We start from the raw sequence: 27,698 nt of genomic DNA, 5'->3' as shown, positions 1-27,698 counted from the left end.
CGTCCGCTCAGCCGTACTCAAGCCACACGCCGGCCAGTTAGTAGTATGGTGGGTGACCACATGCGAATCCTGGCTGTTGTATGTTTTTTATTTTTATTTGAATGATATATTCTCTAAGACTGATGTTGAGAAAGGCTGCTAGATCCTTACTTCTATAGTAGGACGGTAGCAAAGATCGGCTATATACTAACTAACGAGTCCGAGCTTTCTTAGAGGTAGAGAGTTATTCTTCTTCTACCTATTAAAATATTTAGAGTTTAACTTCAGAAGGGCTTAATCGAACGATATCTTTAGACATTGATCCTTCCCATTTTACATTGTTGCGAAGCGTGTTAATTCTCTTTGCAGCTAATTTAAGCACATACGACCATAGGGTGTGGAAAATAGGGCTTCCCGTCCGCTCAGCCGTACTCAAGCCACACGCCGGCCAGTTAGTAGTATGGTGGGTGACCACATGCGAATCCTGGCTGTTGTATGTTTTTTCTTTCCATCTGATAATATATTTTATTCTCTACGTTGTTTTTGAGAAAGGCTGCTGAATCCTTGCTTGCGTGGCAGGGCGGCAGCCAGGATCGATTACATACCAACCAACGAGTTTGAGCTTTCTCAGGGGAAAACTTATTATTCTCTGATTCATGAAGACGCGGATTGAAGTGTTTTACTTAACGAAAGGCTTGACCGAACGAAGTCCGTGGAAATTGATCCTTCTTATTTTGCATATCTACGAAAGAATTATACACCTCGTTTTCCAAGGCGTCTCGGGTTACTGTACAGCTGCATCTTATACTCTCTCGGAGTAGTACCCGGAATCAATCTGGGATCAAACAATTCTAGCCACCTTGTCCCGGTATGGCGCAACGCAGAGTTTAGAATGAATCTGAGGCTTCAGGTAGTACTTGCATCATACACAAGGTATGTACTTCGTCTATGAGGCTCAATACATAATCAGCCGGTCGATGACTTTTAAAGAGATGCACACTATTTATGATCCATGTATACACACTCCACTGTAGTACACCCTCATCCAGTCCATGATGATCACATCCAGCAAGTTCCCCAATTCAGACTTCACGGTACTACTGTAGCCTTTGCACAGATCTGAAGGCAGGCAAGACCTGAAGACTTGAAGACACTACTCAACTACTGTAGTTTCAGTACCATCCTGATGTTACAGTACATACTGCAGAGATCAGTGCAGCCCTTCATATTCATCATACCTGACCCCAATCTGAGCCTCCCTCCAGAAAATACAATCCGTGTTCATAGTGCTTACCTACTTGGCTACGAAGATGATCAAGATCTCATCATTCCGGTCCGGTCTCTTATCGACCCGGAGTATTCCGGCTATATCGTTGCATGCTCGTGACTTTCGGCATATCGCTCACGAGATGCCAATTCCTATGGACTTTGTCGGGGAAAGGCGGGTTCTACCACTTGCCACACATCAACTAGTAGAAAGTTGGAACAGCCATGCTAATATGATCCTTGATATGGTCACTAGCTTTCAGTTCTGATTGCAAAGTATCCCTCGATTGTCTCAGTCATCGGGTCCGTCATGTATGTAGGGTCACGGTCATATGGACGGTACGCACTGCGTAATCGCAAATTGTCATTTAGCGGCAAATCGAGAACCTGAGTAAATGTATATAAGTAGTATATGCTGAGGTAGTATGTAGTACAGACTACAGTACATACTTGACATGTTGACAGTGGTAGATCCGCTTAAGGCTCGCGGCACCACTTAAAAACCATCATGGCTTAACTAACGCGCATGGAACAAGTGTAATGGATGAGATTCATGAGACAATACTTTATGAGGTTCTGCAGCAGGCGCAGTAGCGGCAGTACTATATACTCACCGCGGGAGGCATTAGTTTTCCACGAATGAAGGCTACAGAATGAAATGATCTCTTTTGCAAAGCTGACAAGCTAGACTTTTATTAGGCTTTCTTAAGCAAAACAGCTATTCACCTCATAATAATAATAGCAATAACGGTATTCATAGCAAGAACTCGGCCAATGGTTTCGTCGATAACCTCGTCGATTAGTGCATCTCGTCTGGCTATGATAGTTTTGTCAGTCAGGATTCTAACAAGGTCGTCAATGATACCATGGATAAATACCTCTGAAGTACATTTCGCGACCTAGCCATGTTGTGCATCTTATTGGATCACAGAGATCTCTTGAAAGTTAAGCCGAGAAAACGGAGCGGCAGAAATAATGGAAGTCCTCAGGGGTAAAGATAAGGTCCCCTTCCTTCGTGTTTGGGTCGGGCGAGCGGCGCATGAGTTTCTCAAATGGAAGTATCAATGGGGTATTGTCGACATCAGTCGCAGTGACAGTGATCATTTCAGCTGCCAAGTGAGGTTGTAGCTTTGACGGCGAGGCCGTTTGAGCGGGAGTGGTATCCGACGACAGCGCGCGAGCGACCTCGGCTTGTAGCCCGCGCGTGATTTTGGTAGTCGTGGATTTGAGGTGAAAGAGCTGCCAGGTGACATGGGGCTTGGGTTGCTTCTTAATGTAAATAAGAAGCACCATATTCACTTTGTAATCAGAATTTGAGAACCACCAATGCGCGTCATTCCGCAACAGGGCCTCTGATTCCGAGAGACCAGTTTCAACAACCAGTGAGGGCCACTCAGGAAGATCACGCGGACTCGCTAAGGGCGTAAAGCCTTGGTCAGGTTCCTTTTCGCATGATTTTCCAGGGTATCGCGTTTGCCCCTCAATGTAGAACAGGTTTCTATCAACTCCCATGTCCACGAGTTTGCGACCAAGACAGAAGAGGAAGCGTTCTGTGACACGTTCGTGATCCGATGAAGGTATGACTCGAATGACTGCTTGCTGATGCTGTTTGTCGAGTGTCAACCTGGTATAACGACCAATAGGATTATCGTCTTCGGAGAGGAACGCTTGTAGCGACTGGGTAATGTGCTTGACGACGATGAACTGGTTCGTGTAGGACGCGTCGGAGTTGAGTCGAAGATAGACATCGTTGGCAGTCTGTTTGAGGACGGAGATCGAAGGTGCAGACAACACAACAGCACCTGGTATGCCGCTTGGCAAGTGCGGCTCGGAATCCATCATTTCCTCGGGCGACGAGAATGACGAGAACGACTCAGGGCTACTGCGAACACTCGTCAACAAAGTGCACAAAAGTTTCCTGGGATGTCAGACATCGTTGTAGGTGTTGAACACAGAATTGGGGCAGAGTGTACGGTGGATGACTCAGGAACCCAAAGGAGACGAAATTGGAGTGTCAATTAGAAGGTTCAAATTGATGAGTTCGATTAATGCTGACGTACTATAGTGTATAGTGTGTATACCCTGCCCCGAAAACACTAGGTGGAAAGTGAGCTAGACTAAGTTGGAACGCGGACGCCTCATCCGGGTCGGAGCAGACGTTAATCCTCTCTTCTTCCGAGGTATCATGCCAAGTGCCAGCCCTGTGTATAGTGAATACAATTTGAGATTGGCTGCGCCATCGGCAATACATGACCAACTGTTCTATGTGGTGGCTGCTTTCTCTGTCTCTTGCCCGAGGCTTGATCGATATTCGGGCCGGCACATTGGCCCCCTCGAGTGCTAAGGCTTACTTTCTATTGTACCACCATCAGTACCCACTACCCACTACCCGCACTTTGACTAGTTACCGTAGCTTATGCAGTAAGCTTTGATATAACTATGTCTCGAGGTCGAGATCCGAGGTCAGGACCTTTGTCTGCGGAAGTCACGCCCCCTACGAAAGCTAGTCTTACACTAGGCCAACGTCTACGACCTACCTAAGGAGGGAGATACAACATCTAACACTACGTAGATAATCTAGGTACCTGGTACCTACTATTTCTGATTTGGCCCCTCAACTGACATTGCCGTTAATTAGCAAGGCCAGCTTAGACGAGTCAGTATCAGAGCCCTCAAGCGCGAGCGCGAGTAATGTCGTCCAGTTGTTCGCTGCTCATGCATTAGGTAAGGGACCAGTGCGCCGGGGCGACAGGTAGATACTTTACTTGTGTTCTAATGAAAGCATGGGGGATTCCGTCGCAAATGAGCTGCCGGGACTCGGGAGTATATGCGTGTCATCATTTGAACGTCTTGTCTCGATACTGCTGCAGCTGTGAGGATTACAATTGACTTTGGATTGCCGTCCAGGTATATAAGTTGGTTGACTTCAGAAGTTTACTGTACTTTGAGAACCTCAATGAATCATTCGAGGATATGCAGATATCGACATGGTTATAAAGGTCATCAATTCAAACATAGCCGAAATTCACAGTAGACATTGCGACGTCGGTCGTGGTAGAAATCCGCGTGAATCGTTCGGGCATTCTCAACCTTCATCGAAGGATCATAGAGTTCTCCCGCCTCAAAGGGTTCGTGGGTCATTAATGTGTCTCGTCTGCTTGGCTCTAAAAAGGAAGGGGAGAAGGCAGGCTCGGATCCTGGTATCAATTACGACCCCTCATACTCTGACCCCTCGTGCTCTTGTCAAATGTCACCAGGGCATTGTATGAGTTTGTCAAAGGGTACAAGCACCAGGCAAAGCCCACTGCACCAGCCACCAGAAGCACATAGTATGCTACTGTCCATCCAATCCCCAGTTGGCCGTCCCCCACGGTGACCGTGTTGCCATTCCGATCTTCATCCTTTTTCCCACGCAGGGGCGGCCCCAAAGGCTCTCCGGCCTCGACACGACCCCAGAGCCGGGGGAGTCCGCACCAGTTGCAGAAACTGTGGGCCAGGATGACGGCTAGAAGAGAGCCGGTCCGGATATACACAAAGGTGGCATACCAGCCAAAGACGGTGGTGTAGCCGAACTGGAAGAGAGAGCGAAGCAGAGCCGCGAGTCCGGGGGTATCTGGATGAGTGAGTCGGAACTCATAGAAATGGTGGACGTGGGCAATGCCGAAGTAAAGAGGCGACAGGAAAACAATGCGACCGGGCGAGACGCGCGCAAGGATATGAAGAGGGACCAATGCGGAGCGAAACATGACTTCTTCGGTGATAGGGCCCTACGTTATGAGGAAACATGTTAGTCACAAGTCATCTTGTCGCATCAAAGGCACGGCTGGTTAGGCTACTGATCTTACCGCGACGTAGTTCCTCCACCCTATCCATCCGCTGAGAGACTGAGACCATGACGTGCGACTGAACCATGAGCGCCATTCTCCCTCGGCGATTCCACGCTCGTAGAGTGGTCCCAAGAACAGGATCGCGGTCAAGAGCAAGGTGCGCAGGATATCGCCCAGATCAAGCGGCCACCAGCCCATCAAAGTCAATGCCGCACTGGGCGAAGACCCGCCCTTTTCCACGATCAGCCACAGAACAACGAGGGAGCAGGTGATGCACGAGAGGGTGACGACGCGGATGCGCGCTCGGATGACTGAGGGCGCATCACGGCTGAGACTAGGTGAGGGTCGCGTGGCCGGAGAGAGATAGAAGGGTACGACGTAGAGTAATGTCAAGGCGACCTGGAACAGGGTGTCGTTAGCAAGGAACTGAAACTTGGCTGCCGCCTTCAAGGCGTTGAGGGATCCAGTGAGGCCATACTGAGCATATCGTAATCGTTTGCACTGATAATGAGGGCTCATCTAAGTTGGTCCGGTCAGTTGTGACAGGTCTGGAACTCTGTAGCCTTGGCTATGTAATCGTGACCTTTGCAAAGCCGTCACCATAACGAGGGCGAGAGACAAAAACAAACCTTGATGTTTGCTGTAAAGACCCTTTAGTCGAGCCAGGATCGTTCCCACGGGGGCCATGGCAGCGATGGACGGGGGAAACCGAGAATTCAATAATTGACGTCTGCTTTGGAGAGAAACGTCAGCCGGCTTGTTTATCAAGGCCCCAGCAATCGGCAGATCCAGACCGGAGGTTTCTTTGTTGTGGAGGGGCGGATATGAAGACAGTTGTATTACCACTCCGGGTCGTATTTAACGAGGTTGAGTGTGGGGGAGACCTGGCTACGGGGTAATGTCGTTACGATCTTCGTTATCAGACAGGAGCTTGATAAACTCGCCGTTGAAGCTTTGAATGTTTCGTACCATTTATTGTCCATGATTTGTTCGTTATCTTGGCCATTAGCCAAAACCACATATGTGTCGCATTTTCGGCATATCAGATCAATGTCAACTGGATTTTTAAGTAGGTCAGCAGTTGCCAACATGGTGATGTAATCTACTAGGTAGGAGGTACGCGGATCTCTTGGCAACCCCTTACAGAGATCACGCACACACAGAGCTCACTGCCAACAGATATCGAAGTACCTGACCTGCATCCGCACATGACATCCTACCTACGGCCACATGGACATCGATGCATGCCTGCGTTGCAGTACATCATAAGCAGTAGCCTCAGGTAAGAGGAGCCCACTCATCAGCTATACAGAAAGCATCGAAATACGCGAGCGAACCATGCGACGGGTCCATTCGCACGCTTTTGCACTGCACCCTTCGCATCAATCTTGACACCATACTTATGAAAGATTATAGCCATCCAGCTCAAATGATGATCAAGCTCGTACAGGGCGAAGCTGAATGGTAGGACCCTTGATGTGGCCCAGTCAATAACTCCTATGATATAGACGGTCTCGGGATTGACGAGGATATTCATTGCGTTGAGGTCGCTGGCCCTAAGAACAATGGGGAGGGCTGTCAAGAAAAGAGAAAGTAGCCTCTTGCAGCTAGCCATATACTTGGGATGGATTGTTTGGGCAAGAGAAATGATGCTTAGCTCTTGTAAAGCGAGTGAGACTGTGAGAACCACCTGTTGCATGGACTGCTATTAGTCAAGACTCACCACACCGTCATTTAATACTGTCGGCGATTCTATCTCCCAAACATCTTCTTGATGTAGCACGGAAATGTGAGATTTGGTCACCCTCCTAGGTTTCTGATTTTGAGCAAAGGAGCAACGCGATCGTTTGACCCGTTGATTATGGCAGGTTCTGGCATTTGGGCGCGGTCCGCGCGATTCTTACGTCGGGAGACATTACGGGAGCTGGGCGAAGGTGACGAAGGGTGGAACTACCAACCCATCTATGAGATGGATCGAGGCCGCTCGATAAGGATCACAACGCTGTTTGGAGCGAAGGACGGGATGCGCCTACCTAACATTGAGATATGGACCTATCGCCGAGACGGGACAGCCATGGATGATCTCACCAGATCGCACGGGAGCTTAGTCAAGGGATCCCGTCACGATCACACAGCCGCAGCTAATTTCCCCCTGCAGTCTCGTCGCAGGAACAATTGGCCCGAGCGCTTGACTTTTTTTCCTGCTCCAGTTGGGTGGTGCATTACTGCATTTACTCCTTTTAATTGCTTCTTTTGCTCATGCATGGCCTAAATTAGAAGCAATACCAACACCGGCATCGACACCGCTATTTACCTGGAGGTCCAGTAGGAAGGTATCTATAGTTTAAATGGAGTGTCAGTGAATATATGAGGTATCGTTTCATGGTACCTCCTACCGGAGGATGGACGGATCAGCTGCACATCGCAGTTTCCCAGCATCTCGCCCCTTTTATGTAGATGGCTCCATTCAAGCTACCGTAGGTTCACTAAATTATGAGTCAACGCGAGGATGTGGCCTTCAGAGTCAAACGAGGGGGAATTAGAAGTGGAGGACCCATGCATCGATTTTTGTCCGAATCTCCGCCACGAGTGACATGAGCATGAGCATGAGCATGAGCATGAGCATGAGCATGAGCATGAATTAAAGCAAGGTGTAGCAGGTGCAGGTGGATTGATGCCGCCGATGACGAGTTACCGGGCTGGTTGCTCCGTGAACGGAGACGGAGGGGAGAAGAAACCTACCTGTAGATGAAGCTTATTGCGGCGACGGGAAGCTTCATGAAGTCATACCCTGTCTTTGTTTCTTGTCTGTTTCTCTGAACAAGGGGTTGAGCGTTGTCTTCGATTCGATTCGATAAGAATGTCAAGATGAATTGACTGAGACATGATTTTGGATGATGCCGATTAGGTTGTGGACTGGGGACTCGGGAGATCGATATGTTTTGATAGGGGTGATCTATTGTTGGATTGGGCAGTTGACTGATAATGGCGGAGGGTGTTTCAGGATCAGTGTTAATAATTAAGTCCAATAAGATCTGACACACTTGTAATATACCCAATCTAGGCATAGCTATTACCTTGGAGGTAGTCTAGACCAAGGTTTCCAGTGAGATTGGTGATCATAGGACCGTATACTCGATGTGAACACGAGGGATATATCTGGTGTTTGTCTGCACAGCAGCCTTACTGCCTCACAGTGTGCCTCAGTGTCATAATGTTATAGACTCAAAGGATATCTACTGTGACAATATGAGTTATGCAATTGTATCACTTTCTTGAAAATATATATACTCCAACTGCACACCATTGTAAAGCATTCAATACTCTACATTAATCATACAGGAGTAAAGGACTTACCTTGATGCACATCCAATCAACTAATGATGAGGTCAGACTCAGATAGCATACTGGGCGGCGTGGCCGCATCACGTACCGAGGAACCCGTAAACCGTCCCTGAATGGGGTCGCTGGACCCATACGAGCTCCCCTCCGGATGTGAAGATTGCTCGAAAGTCCGGGCCCGAACCACAGCGATCCACCAGTAGGCGGCAGTGGGCGCAGAGAAGGAAAACGCCCCGAGAGACTCCGGATCCCCGGAGAGTGAAAATCGAAATGAACCGCAGCAAAGCTCGGAAATCAAGGATGCTCGGATGGAGCGAGACGGAGGTGCCCGGTAGAGGACATCAAGCCGATGGAATATTGAGCAGTGGGTTGGGGCGATAATTGCGTGGAGATGGGGGAAGCCTGCTACTTTGGGTCGAGTGAGCCGGGCACACCGACGCAGCGATGGTTGGAAAGGGGGATGTATGGAGTCAGCGAGTCTTCTAAGGCATGGGTTGGGGCTATATTTGCAGTTTGCGAGGTTGTGAGGGTGTGTCCTGGATATGCGTACAGGGGTACTTGTGGACTATCATTTGTTAGTTATCGCCAGGGGGGGGTAACTTCTATTTTGTAGTACGGCAGTCGTATCCTCCGAAAAGCTTGATGGAGGGTCTAGACATATGCCAGTTGCACCTTCTCATAGTCCCTAGTCCCTAGTCTATACTCTATACTAATAGATTTCTCTATAGTCTAATGTCTATACCAGTCACCAGTGTGATGCATTAGCATTTCAGTATTCACCACTATCTTGCCAGTACAAAAGTACCAAGCTCTGATTTGTGCCATGGACCTGCATTCTGCCCCCGAACCCTCCAATGATCTCATCCCACGATCGAATTTCGGTCTCCATGGGGCCGCAGCTTACAGGAGCTGGCGGCCATTGGCAAATGACCGGGGCCATTCAGGAAATCCACAAGAAATCAATAAAAGGACCCACCTGGCCAAGGTCCTTGAATGGCAGTCTCAATCTCTCCCGATCTCGATTTCACGGAAGCGAAGATTATCGAGGGACAACGAACTGGGACACCGAATGGGGGCAAGATTGATCATATGTCCATAAAGACGGGTACAATTTCAAGTATACGGGCCAGTAAGAAGGAAAAACATAGACCATAAAAACCCGCCGAGTCAGTAAAGTTGAACCGATCCAATGGAAAGTTGAAATGTGAGCCAACGGTCGCGACGGGCGAGCCGCGAGCCGCAAGACCCAGCGGCTGGTGTACCTTGGGACTCTCAGGTGTGAACCAGGAAGTTAGATGGTGTTGACTCGTTGAGTAATGTAGTTTAAGGTCGCAAGTCGCAACGGCATGGCATTAGGAACTGGTCCGACTCCGGAGAGCAGGCGTTCCTCGATTGCTCCTCCCCCCCCCTGCAGCTGTGGCTGCAGCTGCGAACTGGGGTTGGGGTTACGTGAGGCGCTCGATTCGCAGAAGAGGCTGGATGTGGAGGGTGGACAACTCAGCATACATGAAGCCTCCTGTTCTAGCCCCGAGGCCTATACTGCATGTGGCATGCTGCAATTCTCGAGGAGGTGTTTATGCAGCGCCAGTATACAGCTGTCCACTGCACAGCGCACCGCCGTACACCATTCGGCGCCCTCAATGAGTCTAGTCGTGGGTGTATTGCTTCAAGGAGGAGAAGTACCATAATTTCCATCAAAGGCTAGGCCGAAGGATCAATGCACGTGAAAGACTCACCTTCTTGTTAGGCTACTTCCCTGTCCATATTGACACTCGTGTTATGTCAAGTACTGTGGCATTGAGTGAGAATTGAATGTGCAAAATGCATTTATCGTGTATCCAAGTACGATTCATAGATAGATCGGACTCACAAGTTTCGATCGACTAGGCCCAAGACCTTTGAGAATTGCATTGTCTAGCTTTACGTGCGTGATTTCCGCAAAACAAGCTGGGCCTTGTTGTTGATGTTCTTCGTGGTCCCTGACAGCCAACGCTTTCCGGTAGTTATGGGCTAACTTGCAGGTTTGTACCTGCAGCAATCGACTCTCGAGTCTCTAGGAGTAGTGTAGACTGTAGAGTGTAGACAGCAGACTGCAGACTGCAGTACATGAGGACTATCGAAAATTAGTAGTAGTAGTAGTAGTAGTAGTAGTAGTAGTAGTAGTAGTAGTAATACAAGAATAATAGTCAACCTGCATTCCAGTCGTCGCAACTCAGGCACTTGACGCAGTCCTGCGTGTCGGGACTCCAACTTGAGCTGGCCGGCGCTTGATCACTGGACACTGACAGTCCGTGACCACGCATCCGTCCCTCTTCAGAACCTGCGGATCGCCGGCGCTTTCTTCTCTCTCATCGCTTCCCCAGTCATCCTCCATCCATCCTGGATCTTCTCTCCCATCACCCGTCAATATGCTGCCACGATGAACCATTGCACCCTGTCTCCTGCATCTCTCGTGCTGACACGCTAGTCAATCCTCAGCTGTGCTTCCCGCCGAGCTCGAGTCCAGAATCGTCCCACTTCGTGCCCTCTCCACCCGTCCACCGGCCTGGCACTTTCCACCGTCCACTTTCCACTTTCCACTTTCCACTTTCCACCAACAGACGCTCCACTCGCCTCTATCCACTTTCTCTGACTCTGTGCCACAAGTTGGTTGACTCTGTTTCCCGAGTTTCCCCAACTGCTGCTGGGGCGGCGGCTGCCCCTTCGTCTCCCTCGCGAGATCGCCCAGTGTCTCACTTCCTTCTTTTCCCCTTCTTTTACCCTCGCGCGGTTCCACCGTTCCACACCTTCCCACGGTTGGCGATTATTATCTCGGTTGCTGCTTGTTTTGCACGTCGGAGAATGATGTGGTGGTGGCCGCCAGTCCTTCTGCCTCTGTCGTCCCTCTTTTGAAACCCTTTAATGACCCTCTTTTTCTGGTCACGCTCCGTGATGCTGCTGAAACGATCAGAAGCCTAATTCTGTGGTCCATGACGACTCGACGCTCATTTAATTACTCTTGTTTTCGAGATAACTAGACTGTTCGTCTGACTATTATCGTTCCCTTCACTAAATTGTACTACTACATTACAGTCTACACCATTGCAATTGCCATTGCTTTACCCACTCCCGACGCTCCTTTTTTCTCGTGAAGAATTCCGACCCGCTTCCAGTTCCCCAGCGACCGACCGTCCCGGTCTATTCAGGATAACATTATTATCGACGTTCCCGCCCGACGGCACTACAGTGACTACACTACTGGATTCTCCTTCGTGCGGTTCGGCCAGATCCATCGTGGCATTCCAAAGTGTCCAGTAATATCAGAACAGACGGAGTCTAACCCTCGAGTCCAACATTCCTCACGCCCGACACCCAATTCCGCAAAACACAAACAATCATTCCCATCACCCATCATTGCTCGCCCGTCGTTCTATTGCATTGCCTAGCGGCGTCACATCGGGCTCATTAATCGCTGGTGCAGCGCCCATCTGCCCGAATCCGTCTTGACCACCAGAGTTCACAAAAAGAATCCACATCAGTTGCCCGGTTCTGGCCCACTTGGGCTTCAATTTCAACGAGCTTGTTGGCATTCTTCCCAGTGCCTCGCGTTGAAGCGCTTCCCCGCCTGGGTAGTCGTTCGAATTTCGTCTTCTGCGGAAATTCAATGATGCCCTGACACTCGCAAAGTATTACACTTTTGACCACATCGACCGACCCGACAAGACCAAAACCATGTCGACATCACGGCCGTCCACATCGCCGGGGCCGCGGCCGCGTCGAGTACTGCAGGAACGAAGCTCGGCCCACACCAACGAACGATCGCCGACGCGTTCTATGCAATCCCTCCGCATCATTAGCGGGGACAAAGACGACGCCGACATGTATACAGCAACGCCATTCCCAACCAAACCCGAGCAGATTCTGCTGCCCATTCCGGGCAAAGGACAACGGGGACCATTGACGCCGACAGGTCTCTACGCCAGTAATCCCCGCGCATCCACTTCCACAATCTCCTCACCATCATTCAGCCAAGATGCTGCCAGCAGCACGCGGGACCTGTCCATCCGTGACAGCTGGGATGTTTCCTCCATGGTGGACACGTTCAACTCGCCGCCTGGCTTGTGGGATGACCCCTCATCCAGCAAATCATCCTTGCCCGACACAAGTCCCATGGCCAAGCTAGCGGATTATATCTCCGAGGGTCCCTGGGAGCCCGAGTATTCTGATGACGACGAGAACATGGATTTACCCACGAGGACCCCTACCATCAAAGCCATTGAATCTGAATATCAAAGCTCGTCCAGGTTGGAGAGCGACGACGATGGTTCGGTACAACCATATTCGAGCCCTAATGTTGAAAGAATTGGCGCGCCATCCAGTCCGAACTATGAACGCCTAGGAGAGCCCTCTAGTCCCAATCTGGAAACCATCGGAGCACCCTCAAGTCCCAACTTTGAACGGATTGGAGAACCGTCCAGTCCTAATCTCGAGCCCATCGGAGAGCCGTCCAGCCCTAATTTCCGGCGTCTTGGAGAGCCATCAAGTCCTAACATGGAGCCGATCGGGGCCCCCTCTAGTCCCAATTTTGTCACACTGGCCAACACCAGTGAGACGTATCTACCCCCCGCCGCGGCGAGATCAAATTCCAATCCCCGATCAAGTTCCTTGTCCTCTTGGAACTCGAGGGGCACCGCCGTTCGTCACACCGGGGTCTCAGCACCGTGGATTCAGACAGCTGCCTCGTCGGAGCGGGTCAGCACCCGCTCGGGATCGCCATTCAACTCAAGCCCGCCGTTGCAATCCGTTGCGTCATTTCAATCAGTCACGCGCCGGATATCTGCCGAGCAGATGAGCACACGCTCTGGCTCCTTATTCCGGTCCAGTCCACCTTTGCGCTCCGTGGCCTCATTTCAGTCCGTAACAAGGCGTCCCTCCTTGAGTCAGTCCCGGTCACCCAATTCCTCGACGCTGAGCTTTCGTTCGGTCTCTGAAATTGTGGCCTCGATCGATAGTGGCATTCCACTTCAACATGCAGCTTTTCGATCACCGTCCACAAGCTCTCAGGCTGCCGTCTCAGTTGTGTCTGACCAAGATTACACACGGTTTCGGGATTTTACGCCTGGTCCCGCTTCAGGTCGTCAAAATCCTGTCCTTTCTCGTTCCTCGTCCACCTGGTCCAGTGATGCAGAGGCCAACATCGCCGTTACACGTTCCACGGGAGAGCCCGCCAGCCGAGTAGCTTCAAATGCACTGACCGTCGCTTCCAAATTCAGCAGTCATTCCAGTGAGTGGCAAATGACAGAAAGCGACGAAGAGGAGCGACTGGACAGTCTGACCAACTTGCCCTCACGTCCCGACTTTGCGCATAGTGTATCGACCGCATCTCGGCGCAGCAACAGCATGACCAGCATGAAACGACCGAGCACTGGAGCGTCGTCGAACACCGTATGGCATATCTTGCCGACCTGGGCCAAGATTTACTACCGAGCTGATCCGATGAGTATTCATCCTGCCTTGTCGGTAGTGGATGTGAGCAGACCTCCCAGCACCCGTCCAGGGACTTCCAACTCCAGTGTCTTCAATTTCGGTCTGATGCCCACTGCGCTCAATATCCCCCGCGGACGGTCCCCTAGCCGTTCACGTTCGCCTTCGAGCTCACGATCGCCTCAACGGATCACGGCTGCTAGTCCTGCCCAATCGCTCATTTCAGACAATGCACCGACGCAAATTGCCTTGCCGCAGCGACCGGGTGCTATTCGATTTGTTCCACGCCGCGTAGAGAGTGACCCATTGGATCCTCGTGCTCATTGGGTTGCTAATCCAGATGTGCAAGATGAAGTAGTTGGGACACCGCACAGCGGAGCGCGGCACAGTTGGTCGCCTCATCTGCTTGCGAAACGCGGCATGCCACGGTCGACCAGTGCATGGACTGCGCCTTCGATGGACTCTCGAAATGAACCTGTCTTTGGAAGGAGGAACATTCAGGTGTACTCTTTCTGTGTTGGCTTCATTTTTCCCATTGGTGAGTTTTGATCATCGTTCCCCCTCTGCATGACGCCAGGTCTTTGGGCCCGCTGTTGAGCCGTTGACTAACGTATCATTCTCAGCTTGGATGATTGCTGCATTCCTACCTCTTCCGCCATTGCCTAAACTCGCCCCAGAGATGACCGAGCATGGTGGTGACGTCGAGGCGGCATTAGAATCGCAGTTGATATCGCTGCAACGGCGACGACATGAGAATGCGCGTTGGTGGCGTAATCTCAATCGTTGGATGATTTCGCTTGGCGCGGTGATCATCATCGTTATAGTGAGTGTTTCAAGAAATGAAATATCTGCTTCCACAAAAGAGTTCGACTAATGATTGCTAGATTGTGCTGGCCGTCATTGGTACCACGACTGGTTTCTGAACCCGCCCTCTACTTTAATTGGGTCTCTACAGTCATCTTTGCGCCATTGGCGCCTGGATTGACCTTCAATCCTCATTTTCGACCTCTGTATACCATCACCGCTGAATCCGGTCATGATTTTGCATCTTCTTATTTTCAGCGACTTCTCCCCCAGTGCTTCGCCTTCTTCGCACCACGTTCTATATCCCCGCGCCCAATCTCGATTCATTGCCTCGCTTCTTTCTTGTCCGCTGGCTTTGCTATTGGCTTAACAATTACTTTCACGCATTGCATTTCATGCGACGATGCATCTTCTGCGAAAGCGACGGCGACAAAACATATCTTTTTTAAACTCACGTTGACTCTTGGCACTGTTCTTCACTTCGCTGGACATTCTTTCTCCGACACGACTTTACATGACATGATTGCCACGCACATATTTGTTTTTTATTCATAATATCCTTCTCCTTGCATGCCATCTCTTTGCATGTTTGCGTCAAGTTGATAGTATATATTTTTTCTTCACTCGTGCTGTCTCGCCTCCTGGCGTTGAGCCGTTTGGTTTCAAGTTCTTCTTACTCCGAGTTGGTGGATTTCCCATCTCTTGAGTCGATCTCTCTAGATCTATTCTATATATTTTTCTCATCTACTCTACTTTGCTCTTTCATTCCAACCTGTAACGTTATGATCAATCTTCAAAGATTCAAAAAGACCCAAACATGTCCTTCAAGGTTGGCTGTTTCATGGAGTCGTTTCCTGAACCCTGCAATCTACCACATAAAGCTCAATCCTCCCACCTTTGTCCGTTCTACCAGACATCCACCCGTCCACCTGAGCTCTGCCCGGCACCTTTCCGGATTCTCGCTTTGATTCCCACGAGAGTGATCAGACAATGCTGAATCGAGTACGGGCACTCCCTTGCCCTGCCCTATTTCAGTGTTCACCCTCGAGGCATCCACCCCAATTCCCACTGGTAAAGACGTGCCGTCCCCGATGGGAATGAATACTGACGTCCACATTAGGTAGGTGAGCCCAGAAGATTGGAGAAATTGAATGAAACTCAATACCCCTGTGAAAAAACTCCCGACCTCATACGATCTCCCGCAAGACAACATGGCGGGAGGTTCTCCGCTGGTAGGGAGGCGAACTTTATGAAGGACGAGGTAAGCTTTTGTCCATTTCAGGTATGAGTGTATCTGAATGGTTCGAAGAAAGCGCCTGCCCGACCTTGAAGGTCGGGTGGACTGTACATGGTGTTCCTTTGTGTGGTTTTCAGTTTCATCGTCATTGGTGTAAGATCGGAATGTACGTTGGTTGACGTCCAAAATGTCACGATTCATGCGCATCGTGAGAAAACACTATCTAGCTTCACTTTCATTATTCTATACAGGGTAGTCGTTCGGTTTCGGGTGCATAGTACCATACACAAGTATCTCTGAACGACCAGGTCATCGTGTCCGATGAATCATTACAATGAAGATAATACGGCAGGAGTATCCAGTCCTGGAGGACTCTCTCTCAACTTCTTTCTTTCTTGACTGAGCTTAGAAGGCTCCCAGCTCCCAGATCACAGCTTCCGACCAATTTTCTGCTCCACCGCATGTCTCAAATCCTCTCCAGTCGGCATCGTCGCCACGCTTCCCCTGCGCTTCCTTAAGTCAATTTCCGCACGAATCTCCGCAACAGCCTCGTCGAATTCCCGCTCCAGATCATTCGATAAGCCCAGGGTAGGCGGGTGGATCGTCTCCTGGCTCATGGTGCGCGGGACATGCGGTCTATTGCGGCGCTTGAGCTGGGCGGTGAGGTACGAGCGGACGGGGGAGAAGGAGGTGAATGCCATGATGGAGGAAGCGGTGCCGATGATGCCGTAGAAGTAGACGCGGGACCAGACGGTTATAGATTCAGTGAAGTCGAGGTAGATGAAGGGGAGGACGGCGAAGCCGAGGGTCAGTTGGGTGGCGAGCCAGCTGGCGATGTCGTAGTAACGTTTGTAGGGGGTAGGTTTGGTTCCGTCGGGGGTGAGGAAGAAGGGGCGCACGTAGCGACGGAATCCTGTGAGAAGGTTAGCAGGAGGGTCGATGAGGAGGAGGTTGGAAAACACCATGCATGTCCTCTTAGAGGGCTGGGGATGGGGCTCATGCATTGGCCAAGCCTGGATAACTTACTCTTCGCAAGCGTCTGAATAAAAGACCCTAGCACAAATGTAAGGTAATAGCCAGGGTAGAAACCATGCCACAAGGCACTGGTCGCAAATGTGGCCATGCTTGCGCGGAAACCAGGTTTCTTGCCCTTTGGAGTCACACGCAAGTAGACGTAATTGCGCAGCCAATGGTTGGTGTTCTTATTCCAGCTGCCCAGGTAGCCGTAGGAGTTCTGCGCGGTTTCGAGACTCCATGGATTCACGTTCTCCAGGCGGTTCCAGAAGACCTTGCCAGTTTCGGGGTCAAACCCATTGTAACCCATGCCGGACAGAATACATGCTCCCTCGGTCAGACACCACACTCCGTAATACTTGAGGCGCGTAGTGAAGCCCAGCATATACACGGTGAAGACTCGACGTGGGAAGGAGAACTCCATGAACGCATCGGTAAGGATAAAGTCCTTGGTGAACCACGAGCCCAGTTGAAGGAAGGCCACAATCCAAAATAGACCGATGGCAGCTTTCTTAGCAGCCGGAGTGCCGCTGCGTGGGATCTTGCGCTTCTTTCGGGTCTTGGGGACTTTGGCCGGGTCGGTTCCCGGCGGTATGTCGAACAGTGTGGTATCGAGCCAGCGACGATAATCGACGTATTCGAAGGAGGGACCAGCAAAGAGCGACGGGAAGAACATCACGTAGCCGATGTAGTTGACAATGCTGGGGAACTCGGTGATGGCAGAGTACTTTTGCGCCTCGGTCAATTTATCTTGAGGAAGGCGACCGTCGTGGATGTTCCAGCAGAAAGATGACAGCTTCATGACTAGCACCATCTGCGCTCCGGTGATGTCCACCACTTGAGCGTCGTCGAGGATTTGGCGCTGGATATGATTGATCGACATGTGACCCATGAGGAACAGGAATCCAATCCAGGGCATCAACGAGCCATCAATATAGTAGGCAATGGCATATGTGCCTGCGGCACTATAGATCAATGTTCGCAGGCCATCCCACAGGTCAAACAGGCCCACCAGATAGAACAGCGAGGCTCCAATGATGAAGGCATTCTTCTTCCACGGTTGCGCATCCGGAACGCGCTTCAGCAAAGCGGCGAGTGGGTAAGAGATCAAGAAAGACGCCAGCAGCTTGACTGGAACAAGATATTAGAATCCTTGACGGAAGACGTGTCCGTCAAGCTTAAAGACGAAGATAGGTACGTACGCTCATCCACCGAAGCACCTGTCAGCTCAGCCGGATAGCTAAAAACTGCGGCGAGGTTAGCCCGAGGTACCCAAGCTATAGCTTCTCCTGGCGAAAATCAAAAGTCGCAGTGACGAAAGTGACGAACAAGCATTTATATAGGGCAACATGTTGCCGACCCTGATGGAAGACCAGTCTTTGAGAATGGGAGATACATGCACTGGAAGAATCTCGCAAAAAGTGAAGCCAGTAAAGCGACTAGAGAAGGAGGGAAAAAGAAGGCCTGGAGAAAGATCGTCGGTGAGGACGTCATGTGGGAGAAGCAGACGCGCCAAATGCAATCAATGACCGACCACCTGGACAGGCTCCACCTCTCACTGAACCCCCGCGGCCCTTCGACTGTCATCCAGACTGACCAGCCGTACCTGCTGTCCACGACTCCACAGAGCTTCTTTCTCACTTGCGACTTGTCGTTTTGTTGTCCTTTCATTGCCTGTCTCTTGAGTCGAAACTCTTCCTTTGCGATTGCTTGCGCCCCAGGCGCACCGCTCTTTCACCATGGACGTTGTCGCGGCCGTCTCGGGCTACATCTCCAAGATGGTGACGGCCGGCGAGTCGGCTTCAGGATCATCGTCGACAAAGATGAAGATCTTGCTCTTGGATAGTGAGACAGTGGGACTTGCGCTTGACTCAAAATACAATCCGAGACTTGATAGACTAATTGCCTCCTACTCAGGTCTCCATTGTCTCGACCGCCATCACTCAGTCCGCGCTCCTGAACCACGAGGTCTACCTCATTGACCGCCTGGACAACACCGCGCGAGAGAAGATGCGTCACTTGCGATGCTTGTGCTTTGTGCGACCTTCCTCGAATTCGTTACAATTGCTGATCGACGAGCTCCGCGATCCCAAATACGGCGAATATTTCATCTATTTCAGTAACATAATCCGCAAGTCCTCGCTCGAGCGCCTAGCCGAGGCAGACAGCCACGAAGTCGTACAATGCGTGCAGGAACAATTCGCTGATTTTTGGGTCATCAACCCGGATCTATCCAACTTGAATCTGGGCTTCCCGCTTTCGCGGCTCTGGAGCCACACGCCGGACCTCTGGAACCCCGACTCGCTGCAGCGGGCCACGGGAGGAACCCTGGCCCTGTTGCTTGCGTTGAAGAAGAACCCCTTGATCCGCTACGAGAAGAATAGCCTGCTAGCCAGAAAACTGGCGACGGAAGTCAGATATCATATCACCCAGGAGGAACAGCTCTTTAACTTCCGTCGGACGGATACGCCGCCGATCCTGCTCATTTTGGATCGGCGCGACGATCCCATCACCCCGTTGCTTTCACAATGGACCTACCAAGCTATGGTTCACGAGCTCCTCGGAATTCACAATGGGAGAGTCAATCTGCGTGATGTCCCTGATATCCGGCCTGAGCTACAAGAAATTGTCCTTGCGCAGGATCAAGATCCCTTCTTCAAGAAGAACATGTACCAGAACTTTGGTGATCTGGGTCAAAACATCAAAGAATACGTGGAGCAATACCAGGCCAAGACGCAGAGTAACATGAACATCGACTCAATCGCTGATATGAAACGGTTTGTAGAGGACTACCCTGAATTTCGCAAGCTGTCGGGTAATGTCAGCAAGCATGTTACTCTGGTGGGTGAGCTGAGTCGACGGGTTGGAGAAGATAATCTGCTGGACGTCAGCGAATTGGAGCAAAGCTTGGCCTGTAATGACAACCACTCCAATGATCTTAAGGTAAGAAGACCTTCAAGCCCTACTCAAGCGCTACTGACAAAAGAGAAACTAATGACCCGCATAGTCTCTTCAACGCATCATCTCATTGCCGAATGTTCCAGCCGACTGCAAAGTGCGCCTCGTTGCCCTCTACGGTCTTCGTTACGAAAGCATGTCGAATAACTCTCTTCCGGTATTATTGGATCTGCTCGTCACTGCGGGCGATGTTCCCTCCCATCGTGTTAACATAATCCCCAAGCTTCTCGCCTACCATCACTCTCTCCAAGCCCCGCCAGTAGCTGGGGGTTTCACTGATCTATTTGAGTCAACATCCTTCTTCTCCGGTGCCAGGGATCGCTTCAAGGGTCTCAAGGGCGTTGAGAATGTGTACACGCAACACTCACCCAGACTCGAGATGACCCTCCAGAATCTCATCAAGGGCCGATTGAAAGAGCTACAGTATCCGTTCCTGGAAGGCAGCGGACACACACGGGATAAACCTCAAGACATCATCATCTTCATGGTTGGAGGTACGACCTACGAGGAGGCGAAGATGGTTGCCCAAGTCAATGCCAGCTCTCCTGGTGTGCGTGTCGTTCTGAGTGGCACATCTGTCCACAACAGTACTACATTCCTTGAAGAAGTTGACGACGCTGTAAGCAGCTGGCCAGAGCCAGGTCCTACGACGGCTGCTGGACGGCTGCGGAGGGAAGTCGGGCGGTAGATTTTTATTGACAGGGCTGGGTCTTGACAATAGCACCTATATGATAATTTGATTGATCAATGGATGAAAACAAGAGCGTCTGTCGTCAAAACACAGGTTTCATTACTGGCAATATGTAAACGACCGGACTCCTATAATTGTTTTCGATGCTTTCAAGCTCGAAAGTGGAGTTTCCGTCAATGCGGAGAGGTCCGCATGAGATTTCCACCGCCAAAAGTACCCCTCGTGTTTCCAGCTTTCTCCAATTCCTCCTCCCCGCACAACAATGGAGCAGCATTCGCCTGCTCGTCAGGGGCCCAGCTCTCCCATTGCGTCTCGCGATTCACGGTTGCATCTTCCTTCTACGACCGACCCTCCTGGACCGCAAAATCCCCCCAAACGTCTCGTATGGCTGGTAAGCGCACCCATTGTTCTCCCCGCTTTCTCAATCGCGTGCGGCTACCGTCTTCCGCGGTAAATCATGATCGCTGGTGCGCAGAAAGGCTGACCTGTTCCACTCAAAACGAGCAGATTTTCGGAGCCACTGGTCACATGGGCCGCTCGCTCGTCAAGACCACCCTCGCCCGAAATGATCTCGTCGCCGCCGTCGGCCGGACCTTCGAGAACAGTCCCGAAGCCATGCAAGAATTGGAAGCCGAACACGAAAACTGCCTCGGCTTGCTGTGTGATGTTCGGGCACGAGAGACTGTGAAAAGAGTCATAGATCGGACGATTAAGCGCTTCGGCCGCATCGACGTTATTGCCAATTGCGCCGGCTACGGCGTGATCGGTGCATGTGAAGACCAGGACGAGTTCGATATTCGGAATCAGTTCGAGACCAACTTCACCGGCACCCTGAACATCATTCAGTTATCTTTGCCGCACTTCAGGGAAAGGCGCGCGGGTCGATACTTGATTTTCAGCTCTACATCAGGTGCGCTAGGGGTACCTGGACTTGGACCGTACTGCGCGTCAAAGTATGCGGTGGAGGGTTTGATGGAGAGTATGCTTTATGAAGTGGACAGCTTCAATATTAAGGCGACTCTCGTGGAACCCGGTCACATGCGACGGGATGACTTGGGAGATCTGGTGTCCCCGTCAGTCATGGCAGCCAACCCATCCGAGCACAATCTCTCCTCGCCTCTACCGCTATACGGCCACTTCCTTGTCAAGCCGCCGAGCGAGCCGTATAACACGGCGACATCGCCTGCAGCGCATGCCAGACGGATGCTGATGTGGCTAGGTGACAAGCAGCCTGCGTCTGCGGTGAAAGCTGCGCATTTGGTGTGGGAACTGGGCCATTGCTCTTATCCACCTCTACGATTGATCCTTGGTACCTATGCCGTGGAGAGTATTCGGGATCGTCTCAAATGTATCATTGAGGAGATTGAAGACTGGAAGCATTTGAGTTTTCCCTTGGGAGAGTCTCAGCCTGCGCCTGCGAATCGTGAAAGGTCTGCACCCGCTGATAGTGCCGATGGCGGGGATGGCGATGGCGGCAGTGGGTGAACCCTCAAATACGAGGCTGCAGAGAATATCCCATCCGGAGAAGAATGGAAAGAGTCAGGCATCGCTCTGACCTTTGCCTGCCCAACTACATGGGCCTGTTTCAGCTCCTTTTTTTCAAAGGAAAAAAAAGGAAATGGCCGACGAAGCGTCGCAGCAAATACACGCGCCGAGGGCCATGGCTTTCTCAAATGTGTCCTCGGGTTGGATTGATCAGCCCGATCTTCACCGTGAGTAGGCCCTCAACAACCCGAACAGTCTCGGCAAGCCGCCAAGCTTTTTTTAGGAAATCGTCTCATCCCCAAGGAGGCCCTCTGTCGGAATTGAGAACAGCTGTCACGATGGAAGAGCTGTCTGGTGTGCCTATACCACAGGCTGAACGAGGATTACATCGTTGTTCTGCATGTCCAGCCACGCCAGTTGACTGAGTTTTATAGTGGTCAGATTGCGAGAAACCTGTTTTAGATTCTCCACACATACTGAATTCTCATCAATTCATTAGGAAGCTCGAGGGTGCGAAGAAAGTGATCGTGACCCTCATCGGAATATCTACGTTTTGTACCTTTATGATGAACTAGCCTAATTGCTCCTGACCTTTTTGGATGACAAAAAATCACATGAAATGTTTGGCTTCACACCATGAAAAGCTCAACCTAGAAGATGAAAGGAAGGGAATCAATGAGAATGGTATTAGTATGTGCATCTATTTTCGTCATGATACGGGAAAAATCATCAAGAACGTCCACATTTAATCGTAGCAGCCTTTTTAATGATGAGCCAGAATAACACAACCTTCCTTCGCGTGCCAGATGCGTCGACGCTTTACAACGCCCGCACCAAATGTGTCCTCAATACCGTCTTCTCTGAATTGAGTAGTCGTACCGGCACCGTCACCCTTACCACTCTCTTCTGACGGACGCAAAAGTCTGGCTTCTTCGATGCTAGCGCCAACTTCGTACTCGCCGCGGCAGAGAATCGTGAGCCCGATGGTGGTTTTGGTTGATTCTCTGGCTGGCAGGACGGGCAATGCTTGCTGAAGCATACCGGTCCATGCGAGACGGCGGGTGAGATCAAGCGCGATGTTATTCGGCTGGTGACGAAGACTGGGCTGGAGGCGGAGAATTGGATGAATAGAGCGGGAGGAGCGATTGTGAACGGTGACGGTCAGAGTGAGAAGGTCGTCGGTTTGTGCATGGAATTTGGAACGGCCGGTCTGTGTCACACTCGATTTGTTGTCTTTTGATTCGGGGCCAGAGAGGGAAAAGCTAACTTCGACGTCTTCGAGACGCATAGCCTCCACCATGCGCGTATTCAGTCGGATATTGCGCAAATCGATGGATCCCTTGCGGCCAGTTGCGGGCTCAGACCACCCTCCATTGACACGCTTCAGAAGCTCCTCACGGAACCAGAAGGCTTCGCGAGAAGCTCCTTCGGCTTCGAAAGTGAGTTTGTTTGCACTGACGACGTATTGCCGGCGATTGCCCGTGTTGACCAGTGGAATGCTTGCAAATGGATTATCCAGATAGACGCGGGGTAGCACAAGCACGAACCGCGAGACTTGGCCGGGTTGCAGATGGCCGTCGACAGCGTATTGACCTGCTTTATTGTCCTTGAAGGATTCTGGGGTTTGTGCGATGGCATGCTCGTTCACGCGGAGCCAGACGGAAAGTGGACTGGGCCATACGTTCCGCACGTCCAGTAGAACAATGCAGTGATCTGATCCATATGCACCATTGCCCAGTCGAGTCAAAATCCCAGAAAACGGGTCTTCCACGCTGGCAGACATAGAAAGCCCACATGCTTCTTCGGTCGATTCAGAAGAACCATTGAGATTATTTTTCCATGCAAAATCCCCTCCAAATGGCAAAATATCACAACGAGCAACCTCCACACTCGCATTGACGGTTACTGTGAGAGGAACGAACAACTGCCGCGTATAGAACACATCCGGCAGCTGGTTTTGTTCCTTGTTGACGTATGAATAATCAATCTGAACGGTCGTATCTTGCAGTCCAGGCTTGCCCAAGACATCCACATTAAACGTTGCTTTCCCTCCAGCAGCGATAAAACAGTCATCAGACTGCGGACCCTCCCGTCTCCACCTCAGGGCAGGCTGAGTTGCAAGTTTGAGTTCTAATTCGTAGATCTCAACAGGCTGGAGGTTTTTGTTTGTTAATGCTGACTGGAGTTGACGGGTAGTCGAGTCCTGGAATGTGAACAACACAAAGTCCACAGGGCATGCGGACGTGTTTTGAAGAGTGACCGAGAATGTTTTAATTTCGCCTTCGAGGAGCATTACTGCTGACTGTGAAAGCGACATTGATTCAATAATCATGGATGGCTGCCTGCCTATGACCTTGACTTGGCAAGAATCCGTTTCAGGGCCCTTTTTGGTAGACACTTTTCCATCCTTGGCTGTAACTGAGCTCCATGACAGTGGGCGGTCACAGAGTGGTTGCTTTGCTGAAAGACCAGTCCGCTTGCATTTGACCTCGGGAAGCGGCCTCCATATTGACTTGAAAATGAGGAACTTGCGTTCCCGACAATGCCGTATCTTCACTGAGCAGCCAGATATAGTCAGGCTTCCTTCCTCGTAAGCGGTACCTAAGACCAGGACGTCTTGAAGAGAAAGCGGAGCAATTACAATGTTCTCGGCTTCCGCCACAAATCTGAGCCCTTCGCCTTCAAGCCGCAGTGATTCAATGTCAACTTCAAACTCATAAGGATTTTGAAGCGTCACTCGAAATGATGCAGGCTCATCAGTGACAGTCAAGATCTCCAGGGCCTTGCTGCTCGGCTTTGCGAAGGGGTTATAGAGAAAAGGATCTTTCTTCGCCTTCTCTGAGTTAGTTGTGGCTGCGTCCAATTCTGTCTTCAATCTACTGACAGGCCGTCGTGCGTCAGGCAAGGGCAGTAATTGTACGTCGCGGACCAAGAAATCATCCCAATATTCAGCAGCCATGGTCGACGCACCGAGCCGATTTCCAGCGTCGACCGTACGCTTGATGTTGTTCAATAAACGAATCTGCTCGTCACGGGGCAGACGTGGCGGTATCCTTTGACCCTCGCTGAGCATCAATTCTCCCCGAATAGTCTGCAGTAGCTCGACCGTGAAGCGCAGCACGCCATCAAAGTCGGGAAGCGCCTCGCAGCAGTTGATGCATGCTTTGAGAACGTCCACTTTGAGGTTGAGATCACCGTACTGATCGAGGGCAATATGACGGAACGTGCGGTCGACAATACTTGAAAGGGAATCATAGGCGGGCAGCTCTTTCTCACTCCCACTACCAGACATTCGGCTCTGTCGCTTTTGCCACTCGTGAGATGCCGATGGCTGGGCACCATAAGTCTCACCAATTGACGCTAGAAGGAGGCGGACACTCTGCTCCATGTTGCCATGACCGATATCTAGCGCATTCACATCAAAGGCCGTGTCATTAAGAGACCCTAAACCAGCAGCAGGATGGATTCCAGCCTCTGCGGCACCGATCTTTCGAGCCTGCACAAGGCTGGGTACAATGACAGTAAGAAGCTCGCGAAGCACAAATGCTTTCTTACGGGGCAGATCGAGGAGATTCAGAACGGAAATGACACCCGCAATAATGGGAACGGAGTCGGTGGCGGGCAGTTCGGCTTCAGCAGCAAGAGGTAGAGCACGGTAGAGGAAGTTGGCAATATCAGACCTGCGCATCAACACGGTGCCGCGTGGTAGTTCCGGCTGCAGCAAGGGAAGCAACGGCTCGTTCATAACAATATGTTTCAAGGCGTTATCGTCAAGCCCGCCGTCTCTAACGCGAGCTGATACGATTAATCTCGACAGTCGGATTACGGTCTCAGAAAATATCAACTGCGGAAGAGGTTCGTCGGTCATATTCGCAGCCCGAATGTATAGGTTGACGATGGTGTTCGAAAGATCGGGTAGCAAGTTGGTCAGATTTTGGAGAGATACAAGACGATTCCCGAGGGCAGCTGGTCCCTGAAGAGCATCTCTCACAGCTCTGGAGGCTTTATCGGCGACAGGATAGAGAATAGAAGGTATTTGAAAATCCATTCCTGCCCATGCGTGCATCACAAGACATATTAGAATATTCTCCAGTGACTTAGCATGCCAGATGTAGTCACTAGCAGCCCGCGCATTGTTTGCTGCTTCGACTAATTCTTTCAAGGCGTCAGGCCACCTTCCCGCCTGCAGGAAGAGTGTGCCGACGACTACTCCGGATCTGCCCTTGATGCGATTCTTCGTTCTGTCCGTGGCGCTTAGACCGCTGACAGACATACGATCGCGACTATGCTCCTTTGGCGACGCTATTGCAGGGCTTCGCCCTCCCGAGTTCGTTCGAGTCAGATGTATAGAGCGGGTGATTTCATCGAACGTGGTAGGGGTTTCATGTTCAGATGGCGCAGGAGACGTTGTTTTTGAACTCAGGACTGTATCCGGCAGGGACCCATTCGGGTTGGACGGCATCTGCGCGGGAAGTGTCATCCTGTTCAACACTCGATCCATCAATCGTGATCGCAGCTCGGGCTGTCGAGTTGGGCCCCACGACGAGGCTCGTGGCGAGTCTATGGAAGGAATGTTTTGAATAGTTTTGGCAAATTGATCCAATTCTGACAACAAGACGGACGTCACGTCACATAGAACGGTCTTCATAGTCGTCGCCTTGGAGGCCTCTAGTCGAGGAACCCAAAGCACATTCTCCGGACCGTTCGTGATATTGTCAAGGCCATCGTAGTCAAAAATCAAAAGCTGATTCACCAACGCTCGCGGATGGTTGTCCTTCAAGGTTTCGAGCTCTTCTTGTAGCTGATCCAGTTCTTGCGGCGCAGGATGGTTCGAACTAGCGTTTTTACTCTCGGACAGCTCTGTGCCATCCGCGATTGCAATAACAACAAGCGGCTCTCGGTGCGTCTCGAACGGAAAGAGCTCTAGGTGGTCGGTCGGGGGTACGGAGAACGACAGGTCGTAGAGAATCATACCAGTGGGGAAGGCAAGCGGAGAGAACATGTCTGTGAGGCCGCATGGTCAGCAATGGCCTCACTAGAGGATTATACTGTCATGCGTGAAGACTCGCGACTGCGTACTTCGATTTGGTCGAGAATCGGGACTAATGTCCCCCAGTCGCACCACATTTTCCGCTTGAAGTCTTGAAGCAAAACTCAAGAACCGTGAACGCTTGATTTTCCCAATTGGAAGAAGTAAAGCCCTAAAGCGCACCGGCGCAATTGGAGAAAGTGTGTCAACCCCCATTGTAGCGTGCGAAGGTGGATGGGGTAAATAGCGGCGGTTGACAGCTTGAGGCCCGCATTCAGAGTAAATGCAAATGCGCTCAGGGCCGAAGAATGAGACTTAGGAGCTCAAGCTTAGAGCACAGAAAATACAACAGCAAGATGTGCCCCGCGTAATGTATTCTGGCGTTCGAGGGGGCAGGCTTTTTGAGCTCGACCGAGGACAATTACTCCGCATGGACACAAATACCTTGACTGCGCTGGCCCGCGGAGAGTGGGAACAGCGAGTGATTAGATAAGCATAACGGACCCGACATGGAGGTAGACGAGGGTCCGAAGCTGATAAGAGATCGAGGCCGCCTGATAAGGGGATGTCTCCGCTGTCACCGAAGTGTCGAGCTGTCAGTAC

At 51.0% G+C, this 27,698-nt stretch overlaps 8 protein-coding genes across 8 annotated transcripts; 3 read left to right on the top strand and 5 right to left on the bottom strand.

Annotated features, from left to right (window-relative positions):
• Positions 1 to 2,190: 2,190 nt before the first annotated feature.
• On the bottom strand, positions 2,191 to 3,087 carry N7539_003209 (uncharacterized protein; the record flags this gene model as incomplete). Its single annotated transcript, XM_056932811.1, has 1 exon — positions 2,191 to 3,087. The coding sequence occupies one exon, from the start codon at positions 3,085 to 3,087 to the stop codon at positions 2,191 to 2,193; it is 897 nt and encodes a 298-aa protein (XP_056792770.1).
• Positions 3,088 to 4,448: 1,361 nt separating this feature from the next.
• Positions 4,449 to 5,759, bottom strand: N7539_003208 (CAAX prenyl protease RCE1; the record flags this gene model as incomplete). Its single annotated transcript, XM_056932810.1, has 3 exons — positions 4,449 to 5,012; positions 5,091 to 5,591; positions 5,673 to 5,759. 3 exons carry the CDS (start codon positions 5,757 to 5,759, stop codon positions 4,449 to 4,451), a joined length of 1,152 nt encoding a protein of 383 aa, XP_056792769.1.
• Positions 5,760 to 11,797: 6,038 nt separating this feature from the next.
• On the bottom strand, positions 11,798 to 11,983 carry N7539_003207 (uncharacterized protein; the record flags this gene model as incomplete). Its single annotated transcript, XM_056932809.1, has 1 exon — positions 11,798 to 11,983. One exon carries the CDS (start codon positions 11,981 to 11,983, stop codon positions 11,798 to 11,800), a length of 186 nt encoding a protein of 61 aa, XP_056792768.1.
• A 142-nt stretch (positions 11,984 to 12,125) lies between these two features.
• N7539_003206 (putative serine-rich protein) lies at positions 12,126 to 14,800 on the top strand (the record flags this gene model as incomplete). The annotated part of the gene is made up of 3 exons (XM_056932808.1): positions 12,126 to 14,415; positions 14,501 to 14,700; positions 14,762 to 14,800. 3 exons carry the CDS (start codon positions 12,126 to 12,128, stop codon positions 14,798 to 14,800), a joined length of 2,529 nt encoding a protein of 842 aa, XP_056792767.1.
• Positions 14,801 to 16,346: 1,546 nt separating this feature from the next.
• On the bottom strand, positions 16,347 to 18,219 carry N7539_003205 (lysophospholipid acyltransferase; the record flags this gene model as incomplete). Its single annotated transcript, XM_056932807.1, has 3 exons — positions 16,347 to 16,831; positions 16,945 to 18,063; positions 18,135 to 18,219. Coding segments are annotated over 3 exons (1,689 nt in total), but the record flags the coding sequence as incomplete, so codon positions are not given.
• Positions 18,220 to 18,671: 452 nt separating this feature from the next.
• On the top strand, positions 18,672 to 20,578 carry N7539_003204 (Sec1 family protein; the record flags this gene model as incomplete). Its single annotated transcript, XM_056932806.1, has 3 exons — positions 18,672 to 18,785; positions 18,850 to 19,875; positions 19,940 to 20,578. The coding sequence occupies 3 exons, from the start codon at positions 18,672 to 18,674 to the stop codon at positions 20,576 to 20,578; spliced, it is 1,779 nt and encodes a 592-aa protein (XP_056792765.1).
• Positions 20,579 to 20,843: 265 nt separating this feature from the next.
• Positions 20,844 to 22,066, top strand: N7539_003203 (SDR family oxidoreductase; the record flags this gene model as incomplete). Its single annotated transcript, XM_056932805.1, has 2 exons — positions 20,844 to 20,972; positions 21,089 to 22,066. 2 exons carry the CDS (start codon positions 20,844 to 20,846, stop codon positions 22,064 to 22,066), a joined length of 1,107 nt encoding a protein of 368 aa, XP_056792764.1.
• A 763-nt stretch (positions 22,067 to 22,829) lies between these two features.
• N7539_003202 (TRAPPII-specific subunit TRS120) lies at positions 22,830 to 27,311 on the bottom strand (the record flags this gene model as incomplete). Its single annotated transcript, XM_056932804.1, has 2 exons — positions 22,830 to 27,070; positions 27,146 to 27,311. The coding sequence occupies 2 exons, from the start codon at positions 27,309 to 27,311 to the stop codon at positions 22,830 to 22,832; spliced, it is 4,407 nt and encodes a 1,468-aa protein (XP_056792763.1).
• Positions 27,312 to 27,698: the final 387 nt, after the last annotated feature.

This window comes from Penicillium diatomitis (assembly GCF_028827545.1).
Source record: "Penicillium diatomitis strain IBT 30728 chromosome Unknown utg000003l_segment0_segment0, whole genome shotgun sequence".
NCBI classification, from domain to species: Eukaryota; Fungi; Ascomycota; class Eurotiomycetes; order Eurotiales; family Aspergillaceae; genus Penicillium; species Penicillium diatomitis.
Note: the sequence above shows the minus strand (reverse complement) of the source record. Positions and strands in the feature narration are given on the sequence as shown.